The sequence below is a fragment of the Silurus aristotelis genome, assembly GCF_946808225.1.
Source record: "Silurus aristotelis genome assembly, chromosome: 5".
NCBI classification, from domain to species: Eukaryota; Metazoa; Chordata; class Actinopteri; order Siluriformes; family Siluridae; genus Silurus; species Silurus aristotelis.
In genome coordinates this window covers 25545452-25571067 of record NC_139578.1, presented here as the reverse complement: position 1 = coordinate 25571067, position 25616 = coordinate 25545452, and the positions used below count along the sequence as shown (strand labels likewise).

Sequence of the window (25616 nt, the reverse complement as noted above, 5' to 3'; positions counted from 1 at the left end):
CTGATATGTCCATGTCTGGTTACTAGCAAACAAGGCAACACTATAAGTGCAAAAGTTTTGTTTTTCATCCATTTGTGGTTCTTCTTCAAACTGTTCACTCAAAGTTGGAGACACATTTGTATAGAATGGATTTGGATGCTGTAGCATGACATTTTCCCTTCACTTGAACTAGGAGACCCAAATCTGTTCCTGCATGACAATGCTCCTGTGCACAAAGTCAGCTCCATGAAGATATGCTTTACATGATTTGGAAGAGAAATCTCACAAATCTCCACAAGCACACACCAAAATCAAGTGGAACATCTTCCACTTGAAAGATGGGCAGTGCAGGTCAGATGTCTCGTTGCTCTGGTCATTATTCTGTTGAGCAGGAAATCATGTGAACGCCACCGTGCCGTATTTACAATTTAGGAACTCGAATTTGCTCAAGATTTTCCTACCTTGTCTTTTTTTTTTTTTGCCAATAAACCAAATCCTAATCCCCACCTCTGAACTTGTACACACAAACTTCTAAGAAAGACTTGGAGGCACCATAAGCCCTCGGATATTAAGTTTACGACTTGGAAAATGAAAGCGTTCCACATTGTGGTCAGGTTTCTCCCCTCAAGCTGCAAATACGACAGGTTGCAGAGTTTACAGTGTTTACAAGCGACTTCTTCTTTATGGCATTTCTGCCTCCTAGTGGACGTCTTTACACACAAGCAGTGTTCAGTGTGTTCATCTCAGACCCTCACGATGCAGTGGCAATGAAAGTGTGAGCATCAGCACCTCTATTGCACCAAAGCTGGAAGGCTTATTAAGGAGACAGAAAGATTAATTCAAAATAAATATTGCGCTTCAGAGCAGTCGGAAGTGTGTGTGTGTGTGTGTGTGTGTGTGTGTGTGTGTAGGCTCAGAGGGTTTATACAGATACAAAACTTATAAGAACTCACTTTCACATTTATTACTTTTTTCAGTGAGGAGCTCAGACACTCGCTCCACACTTTAATAAATAACCGAGTTCCTAATGTGCTTCTATTTGATTTCTCATCGTTTAATAATGTTGCCTTTCCTCACAATCTCACACCTGCATCATCTGTAATCCAACCAAACATCATTTTTCTCACCAATCCTGCTGAAAGAGAATATAGACTTCAAATACTCAACCACTCTGTTCTTTCTGTTCCAAAGTCTCAACTCAGATGCAGCATAGACTCCTGTCTATATAGAGTTTATATTAGTTCTATCTTTTTTATATATATATATATTATCTATCTATCTGTCTGTCTGTCCGTCTGTCTGTATGAATGTGTTTGTCTGTCTCTGTCTCTCTCTCTCTCTCTCTCTCTCTCTCTCACTCTCTCTCTCTCTCTCTCTCTCTCTCTCTCTATCTATCTCTATATGAATTTGAATGTCTCACTCTATCTATCTCTCTATATGAATGTGTGTGTCTGTCTGTATGAATGTGTCTGTCTGTCTGTCTGTCTGTCTGTCATTAATTTGTATTTAAATATTTTAAATACTTGATATAAATAGTACCTCATTATGGTTCCTTTTTAATTTTTTATATATTTTAATATTTTTTTGTATTTGTCTTTTACTATATTTTCTGAATCTTCCCTCATGATCTTTTTTTTATTTGCCTTTTACTCTTCAACACTTTGAGCCACATTTAATGTGCATATGTGAAATTTTTTTTTATCATTTTTATTATTGATGATGATAACAGTGTAGCCATGTATGAACAGTTTGAGATCTTCGAGAGTAAAAGACTGCTAGGGTTTTAAATGTGTGTGTGTGTGTGTGTGTGTGTGTGTGTGTGTGTGTGTGTGTGTGTGTGTGTGTGTGTGTAGACATGTTGGACGTAGCAGGTCGTATCACACAGTACATCAGTGGAGCGTCTCTCACCCATCAGCTCCCCATCGCTGAGGCCATGCTGACCTGCAAACATAGGACGTGAGTAAACCTTCATTATCACTGCTTCTCTAACACACACACAATAATAATAATAATAATAACAAAAATGATCTGACAAAATAATAAGAATGTGCTGCATCAAATATTGATTGAGTAATGATTCATTTTATAGACTGTTATCAGCGGTGCATGTTTGAGTGAGGTTTTATTTCCCTGTATCACGTGTGTGTGTGTGTGTGTGTGTGTGTGTGTGTGTGTGTGTGTGTGTGTGTGTGTGTGTGTGTGTGTGTGTGTGTGTGTGTGTGTGTTTCAGGAGGGAGGAAGATTCCTATCAGAAGTTTATCCCGTTTATAGGCGTAAGTTATCATTACTTGTGTATTAACTGATTCTGCATTAACTGAACTGAATCGTGTAGCTGAGTGTGAAATTGTGTTTCCAGGTTGTGAAAGTGGGTCTGATCGAGTCGGGCCAGTCGTCTACAGGTTCGTCTGTCTGCCTTTATTTGTGTTTCTTTTTTTTTACTGAAACCGAAATTAAGTGTGTGTGTGTGTGTGTGTGTGTCGGCTTTTAGGGGATGCTGAAGAGGGCGTGTCTGTGAATCTGGCCGTGCCCTCGACATCTCCGCCCACTCATGGCTCCCAAGCCAATCTTAAAGAGACGGCCACGCCCCCTTCCTCACCTTCTATGGGTGCTGTTTTAGCTGTACAAGGGTGAGTGTGTGTGTGTGTGTGTGTGTGTGTTTAGAGTAGATATGTGTTAGTTTTGTCATCTCGGGATTAATAAGTTTGTCTCGGTCCATGTCCCTAGGAGCCCCAGCATGTCTCACGGCGTAGACGCGATCGGTCTGCAGGTGGACTACTGGCTGGCGTCTCTGGCGGAGAAGCGGCGCGAGGGTGAGAGGAGAGACACGGGCTGTAAGAACACTCTGAAGAGCGCGTTCAGGTCCCTGCAGGTCAGCCGTCTCCCCGGAGGGAGCGCCAGCGAGCCCCACGCTCCCGTCAACACCATGTCCATGACCGTGGTCACCAAAGAGAAGAACAAGAAAGGTGAGGGCCTTTTTTACAGCTGATTTATGACAATGTTGATTGTTAAAAGCTCAATACAAATAAAAATGAATTTAATTAAATTGAATTGAATTGAGAGCCGCGTGTCCGAACAGGACGCCGCCGGGAGGCTCGATCCCGCCGAGACTAATGGACTTTTATCATTTCATCAGATCCCTTCTCCTTTTCTGCAGTGCCGACCATTTTCCTGGGGAAGAAGCCTAAAGAGAAGGAGGTGGACTCGAAGAGTCAGGTGATCGAGGGCATCAGTCGACTCATCTGCTCAGCCAAGCAGCAGCAGACCATTCTGAAAGGTAGAACATATGCGCACACACTTGTGCACTCACACGCACACACACACATGCACACCCGTGCGCACGCACCCACACACACTTGTGCGCACACACATGCGCACACACCACACACACACTTGCGTACACACTCATGCGTGCATGCACACACTGCGGTTTCACACCTCAGAGATGTCTTTCCATAATAACTTGGGCGTTCACCCGCCTTTCAACATTTTCCCTGACAAACACTCATTTTCTCTTCTCCTCTCTTCTCCTCTCTTCTCTTCTCCTCTCTTCTCCTCTCTTCTCTTCTCCTCTCTTCTCCTCTCTTCTCTTCTTTTCCCTTCTCTTCTCTTCTCTTCTAATTTTTTTTACTCTTTTCTCCTTGTTTTTCTTTTCTTTTCTTTTCACTTATTCTCTGCTCCATTCTTCTTGTCCCTTCTTCCCATCTCAATTCTCTCCTTATTTCTCTTTTCTTCTGTTCATTTCTCTATGCTTCTCTTCTTCTCATTTCTCTTCTCTTTGTCTTTTTTAATTACTTTGTATTCTTTCTTTCTTTCTTTCTTTCTTTCTTTCTTTCTTTCTTTCTTTCTTTCTTTCTTTCTTTCTTTCTTTCTATATATTTTCTCTTTTTTTCTTGTTTAATTCTTCTCTTTAATTATTTAATTCAATTCTTTATAATTTATGCTTGTTTCTCTATCTTTGTCTACTTTTATTCTACACTCTCTCTCTCTCTCTCTCTCTCTCTCTCTCTCTCTCTCTCTCTCGCTACCTTTCTCCCTCCTCAGTGTCCATCGATGGGGTGGAATGGAACGATGTAAAGTTCTTCCAGCTGGCGGCTCAGTGGCCGACGCACGTGAAGTACCTCCCAGTCGGACTGTTCGGTTACAGCAAACCGGCCTCTTAGGAACCGCCCACTCATCCTGTAACCCCGCCTCCCCCCACTGCAGCAGTCACCCCATTGCACACAGCTGTAGCAGGAGAGTTGGAGGAAACCTGCCTAAATGTTCATATCGTTTTAGAGAGCAAGGCGTGTGGGCCGGACCGGGCCGGCGTGGGGGATGTGCACGTGCGGCTCCGGCAGACTTTATACAGCGCTAGTCACTTTTATTTCCACGAAGGGGTCCCTGAGCACCAGTAGTGTGGGACGAGCACAAAAATAACAGGAGACGCCTTTCAGTCTACCAACAATCATAACCATGTTACAGAGCATGAGGCAAATATCTCGCCCCCTTACCGCTTACATGACCTAAACGATCAGCCCTGATATTATCTATAGTGTTTAAATACAAAAAACAGCAAACGGTGTTAACCTGCATGTTTTAATCTACAACAACCCCCAACCCCCCACACCCCCCAACCCCCCTAGGGAAATTAGTCTTATTATGCAACTTATGTACTTGTGCATGTGTTAGGCTGTGCGAGGCGTGCAGCTACAGTTAGCCACTTGAAGCTATGCCTATTTTTTCCTCTCCCATCAGTTTAAGTCTAGAAGCTTAGGATTAGCTGTGAAGTGGTTGCTGTGTTCATGGACTCTGTGAGTTTTCACTTATTTTGTACATACAGTAGGCTTTCGCGTAATTAGCTTTCAGTTCCTATGAGTAATTACAACAGTGGCCTTTTTAGAACATGTAGCTTAAGTAAGGTTTTTATTATTATTATTATTATTATTATTATTATTATTATTATTATTATTATTTGTTTCCTTTATGAGCCATTTCTCCAAAGATCACGCTGGCCAATCCGAATGTAAATCCATCACGTAAACATGACCGAATGTAAAAATAAAAGGCTCACGAGAAAGTCAGCGGTGCTTCGGTTACGTCCCGGGGAGGGGAAACATCGCTCGTGTCGCTTATCGAAAAGTGTCGGAATCGAGCATGGAGGCGGACACGGCTGTTCTCGCGTTAATCCCGAGCCGATCGTGACCCTTGTTTTCCCTTTCAGTTGCTGAAAGCTATGCACTTCCATGAACACGCTCACATATCGCACGCGTTCACTTGTGAAGCACAAGGTTTAAAGACCCCTTTAAAGCAAAAACGATGCGTGGAGAAGACCACTGCCGGTGTGCATGCTGTCCCTGCTGGTGTACATTATTCCTTTAAAGAGATCTTTCACATACAATCACACACACCATGTGATTCTTCATCAGGAACATGTACAGGGGAGCTCGAAGTGAATGAGTGATCACATGCTCTGGTAGTCATATACTATTTATGAATTGTTTTTTATTTTAGTGGATTATCTCGAATTCTACAATCGTCAAAGCAAAAGACTTTATCCTCAGTAATGCTCCTCCACTGAGTATCCACTTGTAAAGTAACATCATGTAGAAATGATGAATAATATATAAGGCCCTTGTTTTAAAGCCAGTGTATTAGATAGCTGAGAAAAAGAAAAAGCTTCGGAAAGCAGTCTTGCAGTCCGGATTTTATTTTTTTTAAATATATTTTATTGTTGTTTTATAAACACACCTCCCAAATCCTGTCACGTCTTTAGATTGTTACGAAGAGACGTTGCATGTTAATAGAGTGTCTGAGTGCACTTGAAAAGTGAGGTCGTGACAGACTTTGCTTTAGCATACTAACTATATTTGAATCACTGTAGGTGGGGGCAGGTCCGGGAAAATTATTCTAAATTATATTCAGCTCTGCAAACGTAACTATGAGAAACCGATTTTTTCCCCAATTGCACTAAATATAAAATACTATTTGTTTTTGGTGTCAGAGTTGTTGCACTGGGTACAATTTTCAGAAACCACACTGTACAACCTGGACTGGATTTTGCAGATATCGATTTCATATATTGTAAAATAATTATTGAAGCATTAGTTGAGATCAATGTGCCAATATGACTCAAGAAATCCAGGGGGAAAAATGTAAAAAGAGGGTGGAATTGCATTATGTAAAACTCAGATACAGATTTTTGTTTGAGCAAAACAATATGTATTGGGCCACAAACAGAGTCAATCCGAACCCAGTTTTCTTTCACATTTTTTTTGTCCAATTCCCATCCACTTGCCTATCACACGTCCCGATTACACAACAAATACCAACCCTGGGATTGTGAGGACTCTAAAACATGTTTCCTCTGAGATGCATAAAGCCGGCAAATCCATTCTTTTCAATCTGCTGCTCCTCCCCCATTACATGGCAGTGGAACACACTCAGAAAAACTATTCCACCCTCTTCCTTATACATTCCCTCCTTCCCACACAGTCAAATTTGGCCTTGGAACAAAATTGAAACCTAGACCCTGTTTCCTTTATAAATGCTGATAAATGACATCTACTCTTCATTTATTTTTCTTTTTTCTTTAAGTCTGACTTTAGAAAATTCTCCTGAATGAAAACTACTCAGTTCCTGCTTCCTGGTGTGTGTTTCAACTTCACTTTAATAAGCAAAATTCAGGATAGTTTTACATGGTCATTCTGGAATGCGTGTAAATTGTAGTTTGACAAACCACAGTTTTAGCTGCTTAAAGAAATATAGCTACTAAGTCCAGCCTAAAAATTATAATCACCCCTAGTTTCTATGGTAAAAAAAGATCCAGAAAGCATTGTGGTGTGATATAGCAGGAATAACGTTCTTGTAGATATGATTGTATTGGGGAAAAATCAACTTCAGCATGATTATATCTTTACATCTTGCTAGAAAGACCATACAAGGAAAATACCACTCATTTACTTTAAGCTTCACCAGATTTCTGATATGTTTTCCATGATCAAGAAGCTCATTGTGTGGTGTAGATCATCCTGCTGAGAACAGATCAAATCTAGAAGGAGTCATTAATCCATAGATCTGTAGCGTAAAGAGCTACGAGCCGACGCTGACTTTCAGTCTGAAACCATAAAGATCCAGTCTCCCCTTTACCTGCTGAGCTGCTACCTGATTTGTCGTAATAACGTGTAGCTTCTGTGAAAGTGATGGTCTACTTCGTCTAGGACGTGTGCCAGGTGTAGGTGTTGGTGTTGGTGTTTGGTTTTAGCGTGTGTGTGTGTAAAACGTTCTGAAACTCTGAACCCACGTCGTGCCACAGTAAGAGTGATGAGTCTTGGTGTGTTTGTGTGTTTGTACATTTGCTGAGCAGATTTGTGCTGTAAATATTTCGGACAGTGCGCCGACGTTGCAGGAATTTCGAGGCGTTTTACGAGGAACTTACCTGGAAAAAAAAATAAAAGAAACGAGGCGAAAACGATGTATATAACGGAATTCTCATTCCTTTCTCGTGACCCCCTGCCCTGATAGCATTAATCGAGCTGATTTGGTCAAACCGAGGAGTGGTCAAAAAAGTATTACTGCGTATTTGTGTTACAGTTCAGGTCAGTATTTTCTGCAGGGGGATGCTTGGGATGCTCTTTCCTCCTCCACTTTTCCCCTCTTTTCTCCTCTTCTATCCTGTTTAAACTGGTTGTAAAAAGGTTAAAAGGTTTGTTTGAGAATTGAATGAGTCTCACACAAGTGACCACCTTCCACTGATAATATACCGACTATTAGACAGGAGGTGAAGATAATTATGAGTCAAATCCAAAAGAAATTAATTAAATATTTTTAAAAAAATGGGCTCAACATAGAGCCTAGTGGGTTTGTTTGGATCAGTATGATACAGCTGTAGTTCTGTATTCAGTGCTCTAAGGGGAAATCGGATCATTCCTCATTTCTGTCTGCTCTCATTCCCTTTAGTCCGAGTCTGATTTAGTAGAAAACACGATTGTAAATTCACGCTGGTAGTTTCATGTATCGTACACAGCGATTCTTTGCGCAAAATCCTTTAATGGTGAAAAGTTTGTCACATGCACACATCCCTTTTAAAAAGATATACATGTGGAATATTTGATGCTGTTACATGCAAAGGGAACACAGAGGATGTAAAATGCTGCTGCTGCCAAAAAAATAAAGGATCAGTTGTTACATTTTCTATCTGTGTTTTTTGATGTAATTGTTCGATATCCGATGTTCCCTGTTCCGGTGCAGCAGCTACGTCAAGCAGTTACATCATTTAATTTCGTTCCATTTCCAGCCAATCCTCGGCAATGTCAATATTCTCTCTCTCTCACACTCTATCTATCTCTCACTCTCACTCTCTCTCTCTCTCTCTCTCTCTCTCTCTCTCTCTCTCTCTCTCTCTCTCTCTCTCTCTCAGTCGTGACGTTTCGTGCTCTGGTCGTGGAATCCTGTGCGTTTTCTCTCTGTGTGTCGTTTCAGTCTGATGGCGGGACCAGTCATCATATCTGTGTTTGGTGTGCCGTGGAGAAGTTTAGATGTCTGTATCGCGTGAACATTAGACCCACAAGCAGACGTACTGCAAAAAAAGAAAAACGAACGTTTGCAGACTTGCAGTAATTCGTGGTTTTGTTTCTTTCCAATTTGAATAAGAGCCTGGAAAGTAAAGTATATAAGGCCCCAGGAGTCTCAGCCTGATATTGAAAGTATATTGTTCTTGAATTCCACAAGCGTTGGTGTGTTCTGGTCTTCGGCTCGCACTGAACCCCGAGGCACACTGAGGCAGTAGAGTAACACGTCTTTCTTTTTATTGCACGTCTTTGCTTGTATTAGCAATCCTCAGCCACTTGCCTACGCGATATTTACAGTGCTTGTACGTATATTAAAGTGCTTGTAATATGAACCTGAGTTCTTTTATTGTTTGTTTTTGTTTTTTATTCAACATTTTTTGTAGTACTGCTTTTTCATGATTTCAGTTGTCAATGGGGTAACGTGTGGGGTAAATTGAAAGTGTTAATTTTTTTTTAAATAAACACACTTTATTTGTACTTGATTCGTCTTCAGTTTTATTTCTTTGTGTGTGTGTATGAGGTGGTGTCAGAAACTTTTGACTAGTTTTGTGTACAAGAAAGTAAACAGAAAAAGTCTTCTTGCACAGCCATCCAGCGTCCCTGTCACTTCTGAAACGTGTCCTAGAAGTCTTCTTTGCGAAGTGTGTCAACACCTGCTATTCTGTGACCGTTGGGCTGGATCTTCATCTTCTGGGAGAGGGCGAAGTCTGCAGGAGCCAAATCCGGCGAGTAGGGTGGGTACGGAAGTGAGATCATGTGGATTTTTCTCCGACGATCATCATGCGCAAGTTGCTGAATGGTTTTAACATTTTCAGGGGTTGAGCCCGTTGAAGGTCTTCCTGATCTTTTAAAGTGTGAGTGCCTCTCAAAACACCTCGGACTTGTTTCAGCATCGCCGTAGGTCAAACATACAGTGGGGCAAAAAAAATATTTAGTCAGCCACCTATTGTGCAAGTTCTCCCACTTAAAAAGATGAGAGATACCTGTAGTTTGAGAAAAAAAAATTATTATTTTTAATTTCTTTGTTTTTTTGGGATTTTTGGGATTTTTTTCTCATTTTGTCTCTCATAGTTGAAGTTTACCTATGATGAAAATTACAGGTCTCTCTAATCTTTCTAAGTGGGAGAACTTGCACAATTGGTGGCTGACTACTGGACTATTAAACGCACCCAAATATAAGCCGCACCCACTGAATTTAACAAAGATTTTTATTTTAAACATAAATAAGCCGCACCTGTCTATAAGCCGCAGGTGTCTACACTGAAACTAATGAACTTTACACAGGCTTTACCGAAAGACAGTGTCTGTGACACGGCTTGTATCTAAACAGTAGCCTACCAAGAAAGTCATTGTTTACGGTCTTCCTCCTTCCTTTCACAACGATTTCTCTCAAGAGTTTACCTTTTGGCATCGTTGTGCGTTTAAAAATCACCATCGGTGAAGCTTTTCTCCCGATGCCGTGCAGCTCAGAACACAGGTGAAGTGCGTTTTTTCATGCCCGGTTGTTTTCAGAGTGATGAATGATTCACATTTCCTGTAGACAGTCCGAGTGACAGTCAGAGGAACCTCATCCATATTTATGATGTGGTGCGGCCTGATTCAGTGGGAGCGCATCTGATTTAATATAAAGAATTTCATTGGTTCACCTGAACCCGTTCGGCAATTTCATTGGTTTAATGTTATGGGGTTCAGTTTTTTGTCTTGAAGCTCGTGAAACCGGGAAAAACCCAGGAAAAATCCATAAATTAGTCACTTCATTGTTTAAGCTGCGGGGTTCAAAGCGTGGGAAAAAAGTAGCGACTTATAGTCCGGAATATACGGTAGATACTTTTTTGCCCCACTGTATGTCATGTCAAACATCTCTGTGTCAGATTTGTCCAGTTTCACACAGAATTTTAGCAGCCTCTTACCAAAGCTTTTATCAGTCCTCACACTGCACCACGTTTACCTCAGATCTTCTAGAACTGATTGACTTGTCCCACTTTCTCTCAGGAGAAGAGGTAGAAATACTTTAAGACTGTTCTGTGTTCTGGCACTGAGGTGCTGGAATTAATTTCCTCTAGATTTCTGAACAGCTGATTCACTGGCCTTCTTTAAAACAACAGTTAAAGATCTACCTCTTCCTACAACAACTCACTAGTGCTTAACACACACACACATTTTTTTTTTTATGTTTATATGTATTTAAACATTTAAATATAATAATTTTACTGACACTTTTTTTGGTTTTGTGATTAATCAGCACCCATAGTTGATTGCTGAAACTATCAGCAAAAATCCCTACAGTTTTTCTGGGTTGTGTCCGTCACTAAAGCAGCTCTGATCTCTACAAACCCCAGCTCTTCAAAATACACTATAAACCCAGAGGTTTGTGGAAACATGCTTATGCACGTGTTTCTTCTTAAATGCATACAGTTTTATAGAATGGCTTTGTAATCAGTATCTTACATTTCATATTCACTGCAACTAAGAGGACCCTTGATAAGGTCCTGTACACCAGCGGTCCCCAACCTGTTCTGCACCACGGAGCGGTTTAATGTCAGACAATATTTTCACGGGCCGACCTTTAAGGTGTGGCGGATAAATACAAAATAAAATGATAAGACTGGTATAAACACTGGTATATTCTCCATATAATAATAAACGTGATCCACTGTGTTGATTGTTGCATCAGGAGTGAGTCATCCGGTAATTTTACAAAATAAAACATCATTGAGAATCAGATAATAAATGAAACGGAAATAAGTTATGTATTCTTTCTGTGTGGCCCGGTACCAATTGACCCACAGACCGGTGCCGGTCCACGGCCCGGGGGTTGAGGATCACTGATATACACAACACAAGCTCTGTAAAGTTCTGATGGGCCAAGTCTTCTGTGGATAAACAGAAAAAAGTACGCAAAAAATCAAACATATATATATATATGGGAGAATGGAAAGAGATGACTGAAAAGGGGGAATGAGAAGAGAAAGAAAGGATTGAGGAAGAAGAAGGAGAAGGAAACAAGAGGATGAAAGAGGAAAGTGGGAAAGAGAGGAGAGAGAAAGAGAGAGCAGTCAAACAAGGGATAGAAGAGGAAGAGGGGGGAGTAAAAGAAAGGATAGAAAGGAAGAATGAGAAGGGGGAAAATCGAGAGGAGGGAGGAAGAGAGAAGTAAAAGAAAGGATGGAAGAGGAAGAGGGAGAAGCTGGAAATGAGAGGAGGGAGGAATAAAAGAAAGGATGGAAGAGGAAGAGGGAGAAGTGGAAAAGAAAGGAGGGAGGAGTAAAAGAAAAGGATGGCAGAGGGAGAAGTGGGAATGAGAAGAGAGAGGAGTAAAAGAAAGGATGGAAGAGGAAGAAGTGGGAAAGAGAGGAGAGATGGGTAAAAGAAAAGATGTAAGAGGGAGAAGTGGGAATGAGAAGAGAGAGGAGTAAAAGAAAGGATGGAAGAGGGAGCAGTGGGAAAAGGGGGGGGGGTATTTCGGTGAAAGAGTCAGGGGCGGCGAGTGACGTCACGCCCGCTGTGGATTGTGGGAGACTCTTGGCACAGGCGGCCATGTTCGGTATTTCGGCTGTCAGTGCGCGCGACCGCCTCGGAGTTTCATTACCACTGCGTTTATTCTGTTATTATTATCATTATTATCACTATTTATATTAGGAGGATGGACAGAGGGACCGCTTCTGGTTCCGGAGATAAAGCTGTACCCTTTATGTGCTGAGTGAAAACATCTAAATAAATACAACATACGCGGAGGAGAAGCGGCGCAGAGCCGCACAGGAGGATTCTGGTGATAATAAAGCGGTTAGAGCGAGTGTGTGTGTGTGTGTGTGTGTGTGTGTGTGTGTGTGTGTATGGAGGATGCTTCACCTGGACCGAGCTGCTTCACGGTTCACCAAGAATTAAACGTGTTTATTTTTATTATTATTAACCATTAAAATATAAAACCAGACTATTAGTTTGATCTCCATCACTATTTCTATCCTCGGAGTGACCCGGAGAAGGTAAATATCTGTGAAGACTGATGATGTATGATGTTTGATAGTCGATGCTTCTTTGTGTCGTCGTTTATTAATGAATTTGTATTTATGTTGTTTATATGTGATGTGTGAACGCTAGCGTTTCGGCTAAAAACATTAGCTATCCTGGGGGACAGGCGACATTTCCACTGGACAGAGATATTGTACATGTCTGTCTATATATATATATATATATATATATATATATATATATATATATATATATATATATATATATATATATGAGAATGTGTGTGTGTGTGTGGTGTAATAAATATGGAGCAGAATGTTCAGCTGATGAATTATGAATGAATGGGTCTCGGGTTGCATTTTCATTACGACAGACACGACACTATAAGGATTTTTGAGCTTTTCTACTCTTTTTAATAATAAAACCAGCCCTGATGATGAATGCAGGATCGGTGTTTAGATTCTGACTTCGGCCTGGTCACGGTCACCTTCATGGATCTTCATGGATCTTTATGGATCTTGGAAGGCATCATGTCTGCCTCATCTCATCTTTAACTTTACATATCGGTCATGTCAGGGTAGATAGGAGTTATAATATCAGCTACGAGGGTTTGGTTGAGGTATAAAACATTGTTTGATTGCGGTTCAGCATCTTGCTGCATTGCAGAGTGTGGAGATGGAGGATGGAGGCAGGAGGTGCGAGAGAGAGAGAGCGCGACATCTAATGGCCGTGGAGGGAAATGCAGCAGGAAATGGTTGTTTGACTGACAAATTGTGCTTACTCAGGCAGGATCTTGGTGTTTGTCTCACAACTCGACCGAAATACTTGCAATGCACCGAATTCGTGCATCCGTAGAGCGAAAGCTGAGACGTTCATGCTTCACTGAGACATTGGTTTTCTAGTCAACCAGAACTTGGCAAAGAATTGCGATCATTACTCAGGGAGGAAACTTGCTATGTTGTATGGTTTAGAGACAGTGGCATTGACTAAAAGACAGGAGGTGGGGGTGGAGGTAGCAGAGCTGTAGATGTTGATGTTATCGTTAGGAGTAATGAGGATGGTCAGGATTAGAAATGATTTTTTTTAAAGGGACAGCACATGTAGGACGTTTTTGGGACAAAGTGAGCGAGGCACTGAAATGGTTTGGACGTGTGAAGAGGAGGGACATGGGGTATGTGAGGATGGAGCTCTAGGAAGGTGGAAAAGAGGAAGGCCAAGGAGAAGGTTTATGGATGTGGTATGGAGACAGATGATTCGCTGTGGTGACCCTAACAGGAGCACGTGACCGAATATGACGACGACTCAAGGAAGAGACTGATTATGACGTAGCGCAACCCTTCAACCGCTAATGCAAGTCTGACATCTAGTTTCATTGTTCTGGATTCGGCCCCCCAACCCCCCACGCTTCATGCTCAATGTGAACAGGCCCAGAATAACATTAAGCATTATCACCATGAGTCAGACCTGATCTTTGTTTTGAGCAGATATTCCCCAGAGCGCACAGAATATAATTGTCATAGCTGTGCTGGGAAATTTAATACGGACGCCCTTGGCATCGAAAGGGACACACAGGTTATTTGTATAATCTTACCAGAGAATGTCGTTTCAGTTTTGCTATTTAACTCTGTTCAGGGGATATGTATAATTCTAAAGATATATTTAAGAAATCTTCTCTCTCTTTCCCTTTTGTCCTTCCAGAAACTGCTTGTAAGCTGTAAGAGGAGACGTCTAGTGCGATGTCCACTATGGTGTACCCGAGGGAGGAGGCCCTGGAGCGGCTGAGTCAGGATGAGATTGTGCTGAACACTAAAGCGGTTATGCAGGGGCTGGAGACACTGCGGGGCGAGCACGCTCAGCTCCTCAACTCCCTGCTGGACTGCACTCCACCTCCTGCTGCCCAGGAGAAATCGGGCCTGCTCCGCAAGAGCCTGGAGGCCATTGAGCTGGGCTTGGGGGAGGCACAGGTACACACACCCTGTGTTTTTAACTATCTCACCTCAGATCTTTCAAACTGTCTGTCTCACTGTGTATTCTCTAAAACACTCGTTATCAGAATTTGACCGATAATGGATTTTAGCATTACCGTTAGCTAGGATGGATCGTACTTGCCAATAATCAATAGTTTTTTTAAAACGAAAAAAAAAACCCACCACTCCATGTTAAATAATACGAATATATTACTTTAATCAAGAAATATTGAGGAAAATAGTCACGCCTTCAGACTGAAACAAAGAGTAACACTCCAAAATGTTACATTAAAAAAATGTATTCAAAAAGACACTTTAAATAAACAGCACATGGTGTCAGTGATTCGCCTCTAGAGGCCGCTCTCGTACTGTATAATGCAACCTGGAAAAACTATCCGCTGAAAGTTCCAGCAATCAACAATCAACGTCTACTCTGTTTCTTTCTTTCTTTCTTTCTTTCTTTCTTTCTTTCTTTCTTTCTTTCTTTCTTTCTTTCTTTCTTTCTTTCTTTCTCTTGTTATATATTGCTCCCTCACATACTCCGTTCATATCTTTTTGTCTTTCTTTATTTCTCACTCTATAATAGTCATTTAGTTTGATAGGATAGATGGGACAGTGTCAAGTCAAGTTTAATTCTATAGCGCTTTTCACAACAGACATTGTCTCAAAGCAGCTTTACAGAATTTAACAGTTAAGGTGAATGGTGTGTATTTACCCCTGATGAGCAAGCCTTTTTTTTAACAGTCTTTTACAGTCATTTGAAATTACCCGTCTGATTGCCCCTTGACTCACATCCTGTTTAGGAACAAACGCTCATGGGCATGGATAACACTTAATTTAATTTAGATTGATTCAGTGTGGCAGAAAATTAATTGGCAGATTGATTCAGTGTTACTGAAAATGAATAGCCAGGTTGATTCAGTGTTACAGGAAATGAATATGCAGATTGATTCAGTGTTACAGAAAATGAATATGCAGATTGATTTAGTGTTACAGGAAATGAATATGCAAATTAATTTAGTGTTACAGGAAATGAATATGCGGATTGATTTAGTGTTACAGGAAATGAATATGCGGATTGATTTAGTGTTACAGGAAATGAATATGCAGATTGATTTAGTGTTATGGAACATTTCATATGCGGATTGATTCAGTGTCACAAGAAACAAATATGCAGATTGATTCGGTGTTACAGGAAATGAATATGCAAATTAATTTAGTGTTACAGGAAATGAATATGCGGATTGATTTAGTGTTACAGGAAATGAATATGCAGATTGATTTAGTGTTACAGGAAATGAATATGCGGATAGATTCAGTGTTACAGGAAATTAATATGCGGATTGATTCAGAGTTACAGAAAATGAATATGCGGATTGATTTTGTGTTACAGGAAATAAATATGCGGATTGATTTTGTGTGACAGGAAATTAATATGCGAATTGATTCGGTGTTACAGGAAATGAATATGCGGATGGATTTATTGTTACAGGAAATGAATATGCGGATTGATTCAGTGTTACAGGAAATGAATATGCGGATGGATTTATTGTTACAGGAAATGAATATGCGGATTGATTCAGTGTTACAGGAAATGAATATGCGGATTGATTCAGTGTTACAGGAAACGAATATGCGGATTGATTTAATGTTACAGGAAAGGAATGGGCAGATTTAGTAAAAATATTCAGGTGACACAGGTGCTATTGTTTTTCCCAATGCATACAGAATGATTTTGATTCGTATTATGAAGGCATGAAGGTTGACGCTTCTGTTTCCCGCAGGTCATCATCGCGCTGTCTGGTCACCTGAGCGCTGTGGAGTCGGAGAAGCAGAAGCTTAGGGCTCAGGTGCGGCGTCTGTGCCAGGAGAACCAGTGGCTGCGGGACGAGCTGGCCAGCACCCAGCACAAGCTGCAGAAGAGCGAGCAGAATGTGGCCCAGCTCGAGGAGGAGAAGAAGCACCTCGAGTTCATGAACCAGATACGCAAGTTTGACGATGACACCAACCCCTCTGAGGAGAAAGCCGGGGAAAAAGAGAAGGACAACCTGGACGACCTGTTCCCCAACGAGGATGATCACCATGGACCAGGTGAGAGATGGAGAGAGGGAGGAAGAGAAACCGAATAAAAACAAAAGCATACTAAACATTGTAATCGATGGTTCCCTGTTCCAGCCCAACGCAGCGGCGAGGTCGCAGCTCAGCAGGGAGGATACGAGATCCCGGCTCGCCTCAGGACCCTGCACAACCTGGTGATCCAGTACGCCTCGCAGGGACGGTACGAGGTGGCCGTGCCGCTCTGCAAACAAGCCCTGGAGGACCTGGAGAAGACCTCGGGTCACGACCACCCCGACGTCGCCACCATGCTCAACATCCTCGCTCTCGTCTACAGGTCAGGACAGCACGTGTGACGTTACATGGTATTGGCTCCATCATCTTGAAAACTGTAGAATAATAGACTGCTGTGTGCAGGGATCAGAACAAGTACAAAGAAGCAGCTCACCTGCTGAACGACGCTCTGGCTATCCGAGAGAAGACCCTCGGGAAGGACCACCCTGCCGTGGCCGCCACCCTCAACAACCTGGCTGTGCTTTATGGCAAGAGGGGCAAATACAAGGAGGCTGAACCCCTGTGCAAGAGGGCGCTAGAGATCAGGGAGAAGGTGCATACACAGATCTTTTCACCTTTTCATTTCAGGTCGTGGTTAGATTTATTATATATAAATAAAATAATTGAAATGCTCATACAGCCCACATTCATACCACAGGTGTCAATGTGACATTTGTCTGAAATCTAGAGCAAAACAGTACATATCTGGAAACCAGGTGACCAATATTCTTTTAAAAGATGTGTTTATTAGGAATGTACAGGGGTGAAATATACAAATACATTAACTGTATCAAATTAATTTTTTTATCCATTATAAAACAAAAAAACACAAATCAAATACACTATATATAAAAAAACGAATACACCCACAGTATGTTTGTTATATCATTTAAAAAAATGTTAACCAAAGGTAAGAAATATAAAGATCAATGATAAATGAAACTAGTAGAGGTCCAGAAGTAAAAAGAGGAAATACCAAACAGTAATAAAAAGAATATGTGAATGTCGGTGAGTAGGGTCTAACAGTGATAAGACGTCAAGAAAAGGAATCCAAATACAAAGTTTTTTGCTTAACAGGATACACTATACCTTTTTCAATTTTCTAAGTTGCCCTTAGGTGTGAATGTAGAATGTTGATGATGCCCTGTAATGCCCTGCCAATCTCATTCACCGTGTGTATTCCAGGACAGACTTTGTATCCAGCATCCTGATGAGAAAGCGTCTACTGAAGAGATGAATGAAATGTTTTTGGAGGTTTTTTATTTATTAATATTTCTAATTAGATTTTTTGACATTTCCAGGTCTTGGGGAAGTACCACCCCGATGTGGCTAAGCAGCTAAACAACCTGGCGCTGCTGTGTCAGAACCAGGGAAAGTACGAGGAGGTGGTTTACTACTACAGCCGTGCACTGGAAATCTACGAAAGCAAGCTGGGGGCCGACGACCCCAATGTGGCCAAGACCAAAAACAACCTGGTGAGACCACCGTGGTCTTTATCTTAGCCAATTTTACATTTTTTTGTAACCTATGAGCGAATCGCTAACTTTGTATCCCAACAGCAGAAAGTGCAGGGTTGTAACAGGAACGCTAATCATTTCTGCTGTTTGCCCGCTAGGCCACATGCTACCTGAAACAGGGCAAGTTTAAGGATGCTGAGTCGTTGTACAAGGAGATTCTCACCCGTGCTCACGAGAAGCAGTTCGGCTCAGTGAACAGTAAGCAAACCCCGGCTTTCTCAGTACCTGGTGTTTCCTGTCCACTTTAATGCACAAACACGCTTTAAGAATCTTCTGGTCACATGACAACGTTAAACCAATTAGAGCCAATTACACCAGTGTATAACATTACAACACTAGGCTTTCACATTATAGAATATAATAATATTCACAGTGATGATACAGCTATTTATAGTCTCTTTTGTCTTGTATAGCTTACGCTAATTATTTATGTCTGTACTTATGAGTCACTAACAGCTGGAACCAAATTCCTTGGCAAATAAACCTGATTCTGTACAGAGCCAATGAAATGCAGTTAGCATCTAACCAGATGTGGTAATAAGTGACCTATTTACAATAAATAACAGTAGACAAATAAGGTATGAGGTCCATATATACAGGGATGAGGGTGAGGTAGGGAATAATATATGGTGTATATAGTAATATACAATATACTGTGCAAAGATTATGATTGAAGATCATATACTCAAATGACATGATATAATTATGTACAAGTATGAATGTTAAATGATACAGTATAAATATTAATGTTTTGATTGAGTCTGTTTTTTTTCCCCATAGATGATAACAAGCCCATATGGATGCATGCAGAAGAGAGAGAAGAGAGTAAGGTAAGGAGAATACGCACTGCAGCTCTGCTCAGACCAATAAAACACATAATAATAGACTGCAATATGCTTAAAAACAAAAGACAATTTTTTCTACTCCGAAAGTCCATATGTTGTTTGTTTATTTAACAGGGAAAGAAGAAGGAATCTGGCCCCTATGGCGAATACGGCAGCTGGTACAAGGCCTGCAAAGTGGACAGGTGAGGGATCATTCTCAAACATTTCCTGCTTCTTGAATAATCCATGAGCTGTGTGCTGATTCTTTTTGTTTTACTGCTTGTAGTCCTACAGTCACTAACACACTGAGAAGCCTGGGGGCGCTGTATCGCCGGCAGGGCAAGCTGGAGGCCGCCGAGACTCTGGAAGAGTGTGCTACGAAGAACCGCAAACAGGTAGCGCACACCTTATGAATCTATTCTGCAGCTTTTTAACAATGTACCCAAAAAGATTAACGATTCAATAAATATATAAATAAATTGTAGGGTATAGACGCGATTAACCAGAGTAAGGTGGTGGAGCTGCTGAAGGACGGCACCCCTGGTGGAGATAAGCGGCACAGCAGAGAGGGGCTGAATGGCTCTGGAGGGCCTCGTGACTCTGAGGGAGATGAGGCCGAGTGGAGCGGGGTGTGTACGCTTATGTTACATAGACAAAAGTTCTACAGACGTATATAGGCTCGTTTCACAGTCATTTGGAAATGAGAAAGTGAACAAAATAGTCCTGGAAATTGTCGACCTTTATGTGTGTGTCACTGGTCAGTCTGAAGAGTAGGTTCAGTGACTCGTACAACCACGATGACCACAGAGCACCACAGGAGATCATTTCTGTCTGTGGCCATCAAAGTATATAACTCCTCCCTCTGAGTGTTCCAACAGCTGCCAATATACAATATAGATAATATACATATAGTTTTATTTATAGATTTTAATGGCACACTTATATATTAATATGTGCAATAATCTCAGTGCAATAATAATTAATTACATGTGCAATAGTGTGAACTTTTCTGACGGTTCCATTTCATGCTGCTACACATTTCATTTTATTATACATTTTAATATGTATATATTATTAACATTTTCTTATTTTTTTTGTTCACTTTAATATGACTTTTATATCTTTAATTGTGAGAAACTGCAACCAAACAATTTATGGGATCAATTAAGGATTCTGAGATTTCTGATAGAGGTCTGCTTTCCTGCCCCCTGCAGGACGGGAGCGGCTCTCTGCGTCGCAGCGGCTCGTTCGGCAAAATCCGAGACGCTCTGAGACGCAGCAGCGAGATGTTGGTGAAGAAGCTGCAGGGCAGTGGCCCACAGGAGCCACGTAACCCGGGGTGAGGAAGAACGAGTCGGGAATTGAGGCTGATTTATAATGAATCGTCTGTGAGTTTGAACTAAAAGCTGTGTGTGTGTTTTGTATTTAAGAATGAAAAGAGCGAGCTCTTTAAACTTCCTTAACAAGAGTGTAGAGGAAACCTCACAGGTGAGCGTGTGAACACACACACACACACACACACACACACACACACACACACAGTTCTTTAGCGCTTCACAAACATATATTCTCTGTTTCCAGGATGTAAACAGTGGCCTGTCAGAATGTCGAGGACTAAGCACCAGCAACGTGGACCTTTCCAGAAGAAGCTCACTGATTGGTTAGAGAGTGCAGACGAGGTGTTAAAGAGGGCGGAGCAAAGCAGACAGGCTGTTCTCCTTGTGCATTCGAATCTGAACAGTGTCATTTTGTTTCGTTTCAGAAGTGTAATTTTTTTTAAATAATTAACTTTCCTCCATTTTTATCCGTCTATAGTTTGACAGCTGGTGTGCTACCAAATAGTTTTGTTTAACTGCACTGATCAGATTATTACACACACACGCGCACACACCTGGCAGGTAGAAAGGGATACAGTTACATCACAATGCGCAATGCAGACCTCGCTCTGTTCTTCATGACCACCCTGTTCCCCTAAAAATCCATCCACACAGTTAATGCTATTCAGCATGCTGCTTACTACACCATATATGTCTGCACTTGAGACACAGAGACATGGCATGGTTAAAAAAAAAAGTTATACTCCATATAAATAATATGTCTAACTGTAAGCATTAACTTTAATTTTGAATGTTATGTACTTGGCACTAATGTGGCTCCACCCACCAACCCTTAAATCGCACTTCAAGAGTGGTACGAAATGCGTTTTTTTTTTTTGTTTTGTTTTTTTTTTTGGATAAATGAAGAATGGGGGGATTGTTTATTTATTTAATGTGGAGTGTCTCTGCACTGAAATGGACAGAATGTAGTGTTTAGAGCTACAGCCTTGAAGTTTGCCTTTTTTCTGTATATACAGGTATAAATTATTTGAATCGTAATTATAATTTTTTTTTGTAAAACGGTTTTGTTTACATGGCAGGAAGTAGGCAAAGGTCTGTGGAGAGCGGATGCTACTCTAGAGTACAACAGAAGAAACACCAGGCTTTGGCGCGTGTCGTAACCGCAGCTTTTATGCCACGAAGCCGATCCTGAAACTTCTGATTATTTTGATGTTTATCTTTCCGTTTTCTCAGTCCTCCTTAATGTCTGAGGCAGAGGTTGTATATAAATGTGTGAATAGGTTTCAGGTTTAGCGTTCGGCTCTTTCCTGCGTGTTCGAATCTGTGAGGATTTGCGAAGATTAGAAAAAATTCTGCATATTAATTTAGTCGTTCACGTAGGATTCTCCAAAATGGCTGTTATTTGTGCGTCATGTAGGAGGCAAAATGAAAGTCCTACAATGCTGGCTTTATGTACTGTATTCCTGTGTTTGTGGATATCAGACACACAGAGGTGTTATTGTACCTGCTGTGGTTATGAACGGTTTCTCAGTAGGTAGTGGAATTTTTTTTAAAGGTGCAGTTTGTAATCAGTGGTTAAGACCCTGCGCTACTTATTAGAAGGTTCACGCCCCGATATCTCCAAGCTGCCACTGTTGAGCCCTTTAGCAAAGCCCTTAACTCCTCTGTGCTCCAGGGGCACTATATCATGCAATCTGACTGTAGCTTCCTAACATCAGGGATAGGCCACGAAAAAATTACACTATGCAAGTGACAAGTCTAAAACACCTTTAATCCTTTAATCTGTAGTTATTCTACTTCATGATTTAAAGATAATTACCCTGAAAGGCTAATTGAGTTTTTCTAGCGACAGTTTTCTGCACCTTGAAATTGCCTCAGCCCCTTGAAAGACTCACATATTATACTTCGTGTTAACTAGTCTCATCTTTGTATTCATTTCCTTTATTATTCTAACATCTAAATCCCAGGATTATGTGATTGCAGTTAAAAAGCTACTGTTTTTCTAGTAACCTGTTTATGGGGACCTGTCTAGCAGACAGTTTACATATTCTAAGTGTAATCAATTGATTAACTGATGCTGTTTAACAGAAATGTAACATAATGGCACCATTTCTGTGAGGAGATATATAATTATTTAAACATGACAGAAAGAGGTTCTAGGGTTAAAGAAAATTACAATTTTGGAAAAAAATAAAACAAAAGTGGTGGAAATTGTTCATGTCCCCCCACAGCCAGTAGAGGGCGCTCTGATAAATTACAAACTGCTCCTTTAAATATCAATTCTTTCGGTTGATTTACAGGATGATGGAAGATAAGAGTAGGTTTTGAAGGTAGAGAGCATATTGACTAGACTTTGGGGTGGTGAACGGTGTTGGAATGTAGGAAGAAAAAGAACGGAAAGACTTTGTGCAAACAGACGGTCATCTGTTCTGCAAACTACTCTCTGTGTCTCGTTTTTTGCTCACACATGGATTCTGTATTGACGCTGATCAGGAAGATCAGTGAAGTCTAGTGTCCTGCTCATGAGCGTGTACTTTTAGAGGCACGCACAATAAAAGCTTTAACCCCGCCCACTCTCTTGATTGTATTGCGAGCCTGAGATTTCTGATTTCCATAGTGAGATTAGTGCAGGGAAAACTAACTACAACAAGGCTGCGGTTTCTTCATACTAGGTTTCAAAAGAATACTACAATAATAAGAACAGCTTTTAATGTTATACATTATTACCCAATATTCCCAAACACTCCTAGTGACTTCGGTTTATTATATGATGTTCACTTATGTAACTCCTCTAGTGCTGACTAATCAGCTAGCCTAGCGTACACCGCGCTCCGGTCTGTTTAATCCGAAACGGATTGGGAGTATGAATCACTGTGCAGCCCTAGAGCCTAGTTCGCATACCGCACATGTTCATGTTAAGAGCCACGATGCTCAGTGCATTTCAGAGAGCCGCTGACGTAAACGACGGCTATGTACTTCCTCTATCAGCCGCAAGACAAAAAACTATGACATCATGTGCAGCTTTTCCTTCGCTCTAGAATGTGCTCTTCGTGCAGGCTTCATGTTTGGGGGGCTGGTTGACATGGGAAAGGGCCAATCTGTGTAAAATGATTGAAAGTAATAAAACCCTTCACTTTTCAAACCAATCTGACTTGTTCATACTTTTGTCGTTCCTTTGGTATCCTGCTTTTCCTGATGCACCCCTGGCGCTCCTTCGTAACCAAGAGACGATCATATAATCCGAAATCTGCTCGTCTTAAACATCCCTTCAGTGCCGCTTGTTCACAGATCCTTCCTCATGAGTTCTCAGAGGATTTTTTTTTTTCTCTTAACAGGAAGAGATGTTCGAGCCTTTCACACGAACCTTATAGCCCATATAAAGAGAGCGGTGACAGCACAGGAAGCCTCTCCTCCGAGCAGAGAACTCGCATGACTGTCGGCGAGATTGACTTGAACTGCCTACTTACTAAAATTATACTTACTGACTACTTTTTTTTAGCATTTCTACAAGAGAGATCCTGCAAAACTATGAACACTATACGGAAAATATAGTACCTAAGAAATAAACCTTAGTTTTCAAATGTTTTCAAAATGTTTTTTGTTCTGGAACATCTCAAAGGCCCAGTTAAATTATAACGGATGCTACAAAAAGATTTTTTTTTTTTCTGTACAAGTATTGCTATTCCTTTCAACTTTCTTTTAGAGAAATTGTACAAATTCTTCATTTGCTATACAAATGAACTGGAAGTTGTAATTTCCTCACAGGGTTTTCTAGACATTCTCTGACGATTTGACACTCTGTGATTGTATGTATGTTAAAAAAAACAAAAAAAAAAACAACACAACCTACGAACGGATGAGACCACTTATTGTCACTGGCGTGCGCACACACATGCACCGAAATTGTGTGTGTGTTGTTTCCTGTCTTGTCTGAGCGTCTCAATAGTGAAGTACGCCTCGCGAAAAAGGAAACTGTATGACATGCAAAAGCAGCAGAAAACAAAGAGGTTTTCACAGAGGTGTTGTTTCTCCATCGCCAAGGTGAGAGAAAATGGCTGCTGGGGTGGAGAAGGATTCTCCAGGCCTTGGCATTTCTAGTGAGTACCATTTTTCTCTTTGCATTTCTCCACTGTTTTTGGGTGCACCTAGATTTTTTGTGTCTCCTTTTGCTCATGGTTGCACTCTGAAAAATGCTCTTTTTGCTTCTCAGGGAATGTAGATCGAGTCAGTTCTGTCGAGCTTTTACGCTTTTAAACCGCGTCCTCGATGCGGCATTCGGCCTGCTTTTAACTTCTCTTACGGGTCTCACCCTTTATACAGCGATGCATGAAAGCAATACAAGGCTCTCCTTAACCACCTGAGCGTCGTCATTATCACCTGTTTCTCTTTCTCTCTATCTCAAGGTTCTTTCTCGCAGTTGTGTGTAGGACCCGAGCCTTCCCCTGAAGGACCCATTTTCGTCCACTTCCAAATAGGTCTTTTTAAAGAGCGAGTCACGGTGCCCAGGGGCCGGCTGAGTTTCAAAAGCGCCAAGAACATCGCAGCAGAGATCATCGAGAAGAAGGTAGGAACCGTGTCCTGTGAGGTAGTTTGGGACGGTTTGGGTGAACTTTCCATAAGTGCCGTTGAATTCTCAGTTGGATTCTCAATTCTCAGAAGCTCTGGTAGTAGTTTTGCTGCGAGACAATTACTTTTACTGTGTTTTGGCAGACGCCCTTTTCCTGAACGACTTACAATTATCTGAGCAGTTGAAGGGTAAGGGTCTTGCTCAAGGGCCCAGCAATGGCAGTTAAATAGTGGTGAGATTTGAACTCGCAACCTTCTGATCAGACGTCTAACATCTTAAACTCTGAGCCACACCTTGGACACTAAGGGGCAAATCCCAAGTTTATAGAAATGCATTATCCATAGTAGAGTTTGTTAATATATATGGAAGGAATCTTCAGTGCCAGCACTTTGTAACAGTCACTAGATTCAGTTGTTTTATTGCTTGTTTTTTGTTTTTTTACTTCAAATGAGTATCATTTCCCTGTTACAAAGCAGAATTAATAACTATAAATCTTTTTTTTTGTAAATGACCTGCTTTATTATTAACCTTAGTAGTTTTTGGGGCTTTTTTTTGATATCTGTTCTGTTCACGTTCGGCCAAATGAACTCACTTGCAGTGACGCTGCATACAAAGAGACGTTTACAGGACGCGATGACATCATCGGTGCTGATGAATGAAATGAAACCTTCAGCTGGATTGAGGGAGTTCTATATAATACATAAAGATCAAAACCCTTCTTTATAGCCTCTTGATGCCTTAGATCTCCATTATCATGAGTTTGTTAGAGTGTAACAGGAATACTGTCTCAGGAAGAGACAC

At 41.1% G+C, this 25616-nt stretch overlaps 3 protein-coding genes across 8 annotated transcripts in view; all 3 read left to right on the top strand.

The window, feature by feature from the left end:
* The window catches only part of pacs1 (phosphofurin acidic cluster sorting protein 1), a 58944-nt gene extending 51529 nt beyond the window's left edge, over nucleotides 1-7415 (top strand). For 2 of the 4 annotated variants that reach the window (XM_083542670.1, XM_083542669.1), the window contains exons 18-24: nucleotides 1833-1935; nucleotides 2210-2252; nucleotides 2336-2378; nucleotides 2468-2606; nucleotides 2704-2942; nucleotides 3134-3253; nucleotides 4021-7415. In XM_083542670.1, coding sequence (XP_083398796.1) covers nucleotides 1833-1935; nucleotides 2210-2252; nucleotides 2336-2378; nucleotides 2468-2606; nucleotides 2704-2942; nucleotides 3134-3253; nucleotides 4021-4139 — 806 coding nt within the window. In that variant the 3' untranslated portion in view covers nucleotides 4140-7415. Of the gene's footprint in view, nucleotides 1-1832; nucleotides 1936-2209; nucleotides 2253-2335; nucleotides 2379-2467; nucleotides 2607-2703; nucleotides 2943-3112; nucleotides 3254-4020 lie in introns of all 4 variants that reach the window. The other 2 variants (XM_083542667.1, XM_083542668.1) reach the window with 1 other exon arrangement.
* A 4550-nt stretch (nucleotides 7416-11965) lies between these two features.
* klc2 (kinesin light chain 2) lies at nucleotides 11966-23394 on the top strand. 2 transcript variants are annotated; one of them, XM_083542752.1, is made up of 14 exons: nucleotides 11966-12508; nucleotides 14193-14458; nucleotides 16246-16552; nucleotides 16637-16853; nucleotides 16934-17123; nucleotides 17872-18045; nucleotides 18186-18285; nucleotides 18868-18917; nucleotides 19047-19114; nucleotides 19198-19306; nucleotides 19397-19540; nucleotides 20126-20250; nucleotides 20342-20399; nucleotides 20493-23394. In XM_083542752.1, the coding sequence occupies exons 2-14, from the start codon at nucleotides 14231-14233 to the stop codon at nucleotides 20574-20576; spliced, it is 1854 nt and encodes a 617-aa protein (XP_083398878.1). In that variant the 5' UTR covers nucleotides 11966-12508; nucleotides 14193-14230; the 3' UTR covers nucleotides 20577-23394. The 2 variants fall into 2 exon arrangements, with proteins under 2 accessions (XP_083398878.1, XP_083398879.1); XM_083542753.1 differs by having other exon boundaries at nucleotides 12012-12308.
* A 262-nt stretch (nucleotides 23395-23656) lies between these two features.
* prkd4 (protein kinase D4) overlaps nucleotides 23657-25616 on the top strand; it is a 28984-nt gene continuing 27024 nt past the window's right edge. For both annotated transcript variants that reach the window (XR_014533834.1, XM_083542708.1), the window contains exons 1-2: nucleotides 23657-24345; nucleotides 24652-24812. Coding sequence is in view for 1 of the 2 variants with exons in the window: in XM_083542708.1 (XP_083398834.1) it covers nucleotides 24300-24345; nucleotides 24652-24812 (207 nt within the window). In the remaining variant the exon portion in view is untranslated. The remainder of the gene's footprint in view (nucleotides 24346-24651; nucleotides 24813-25616) is intronic.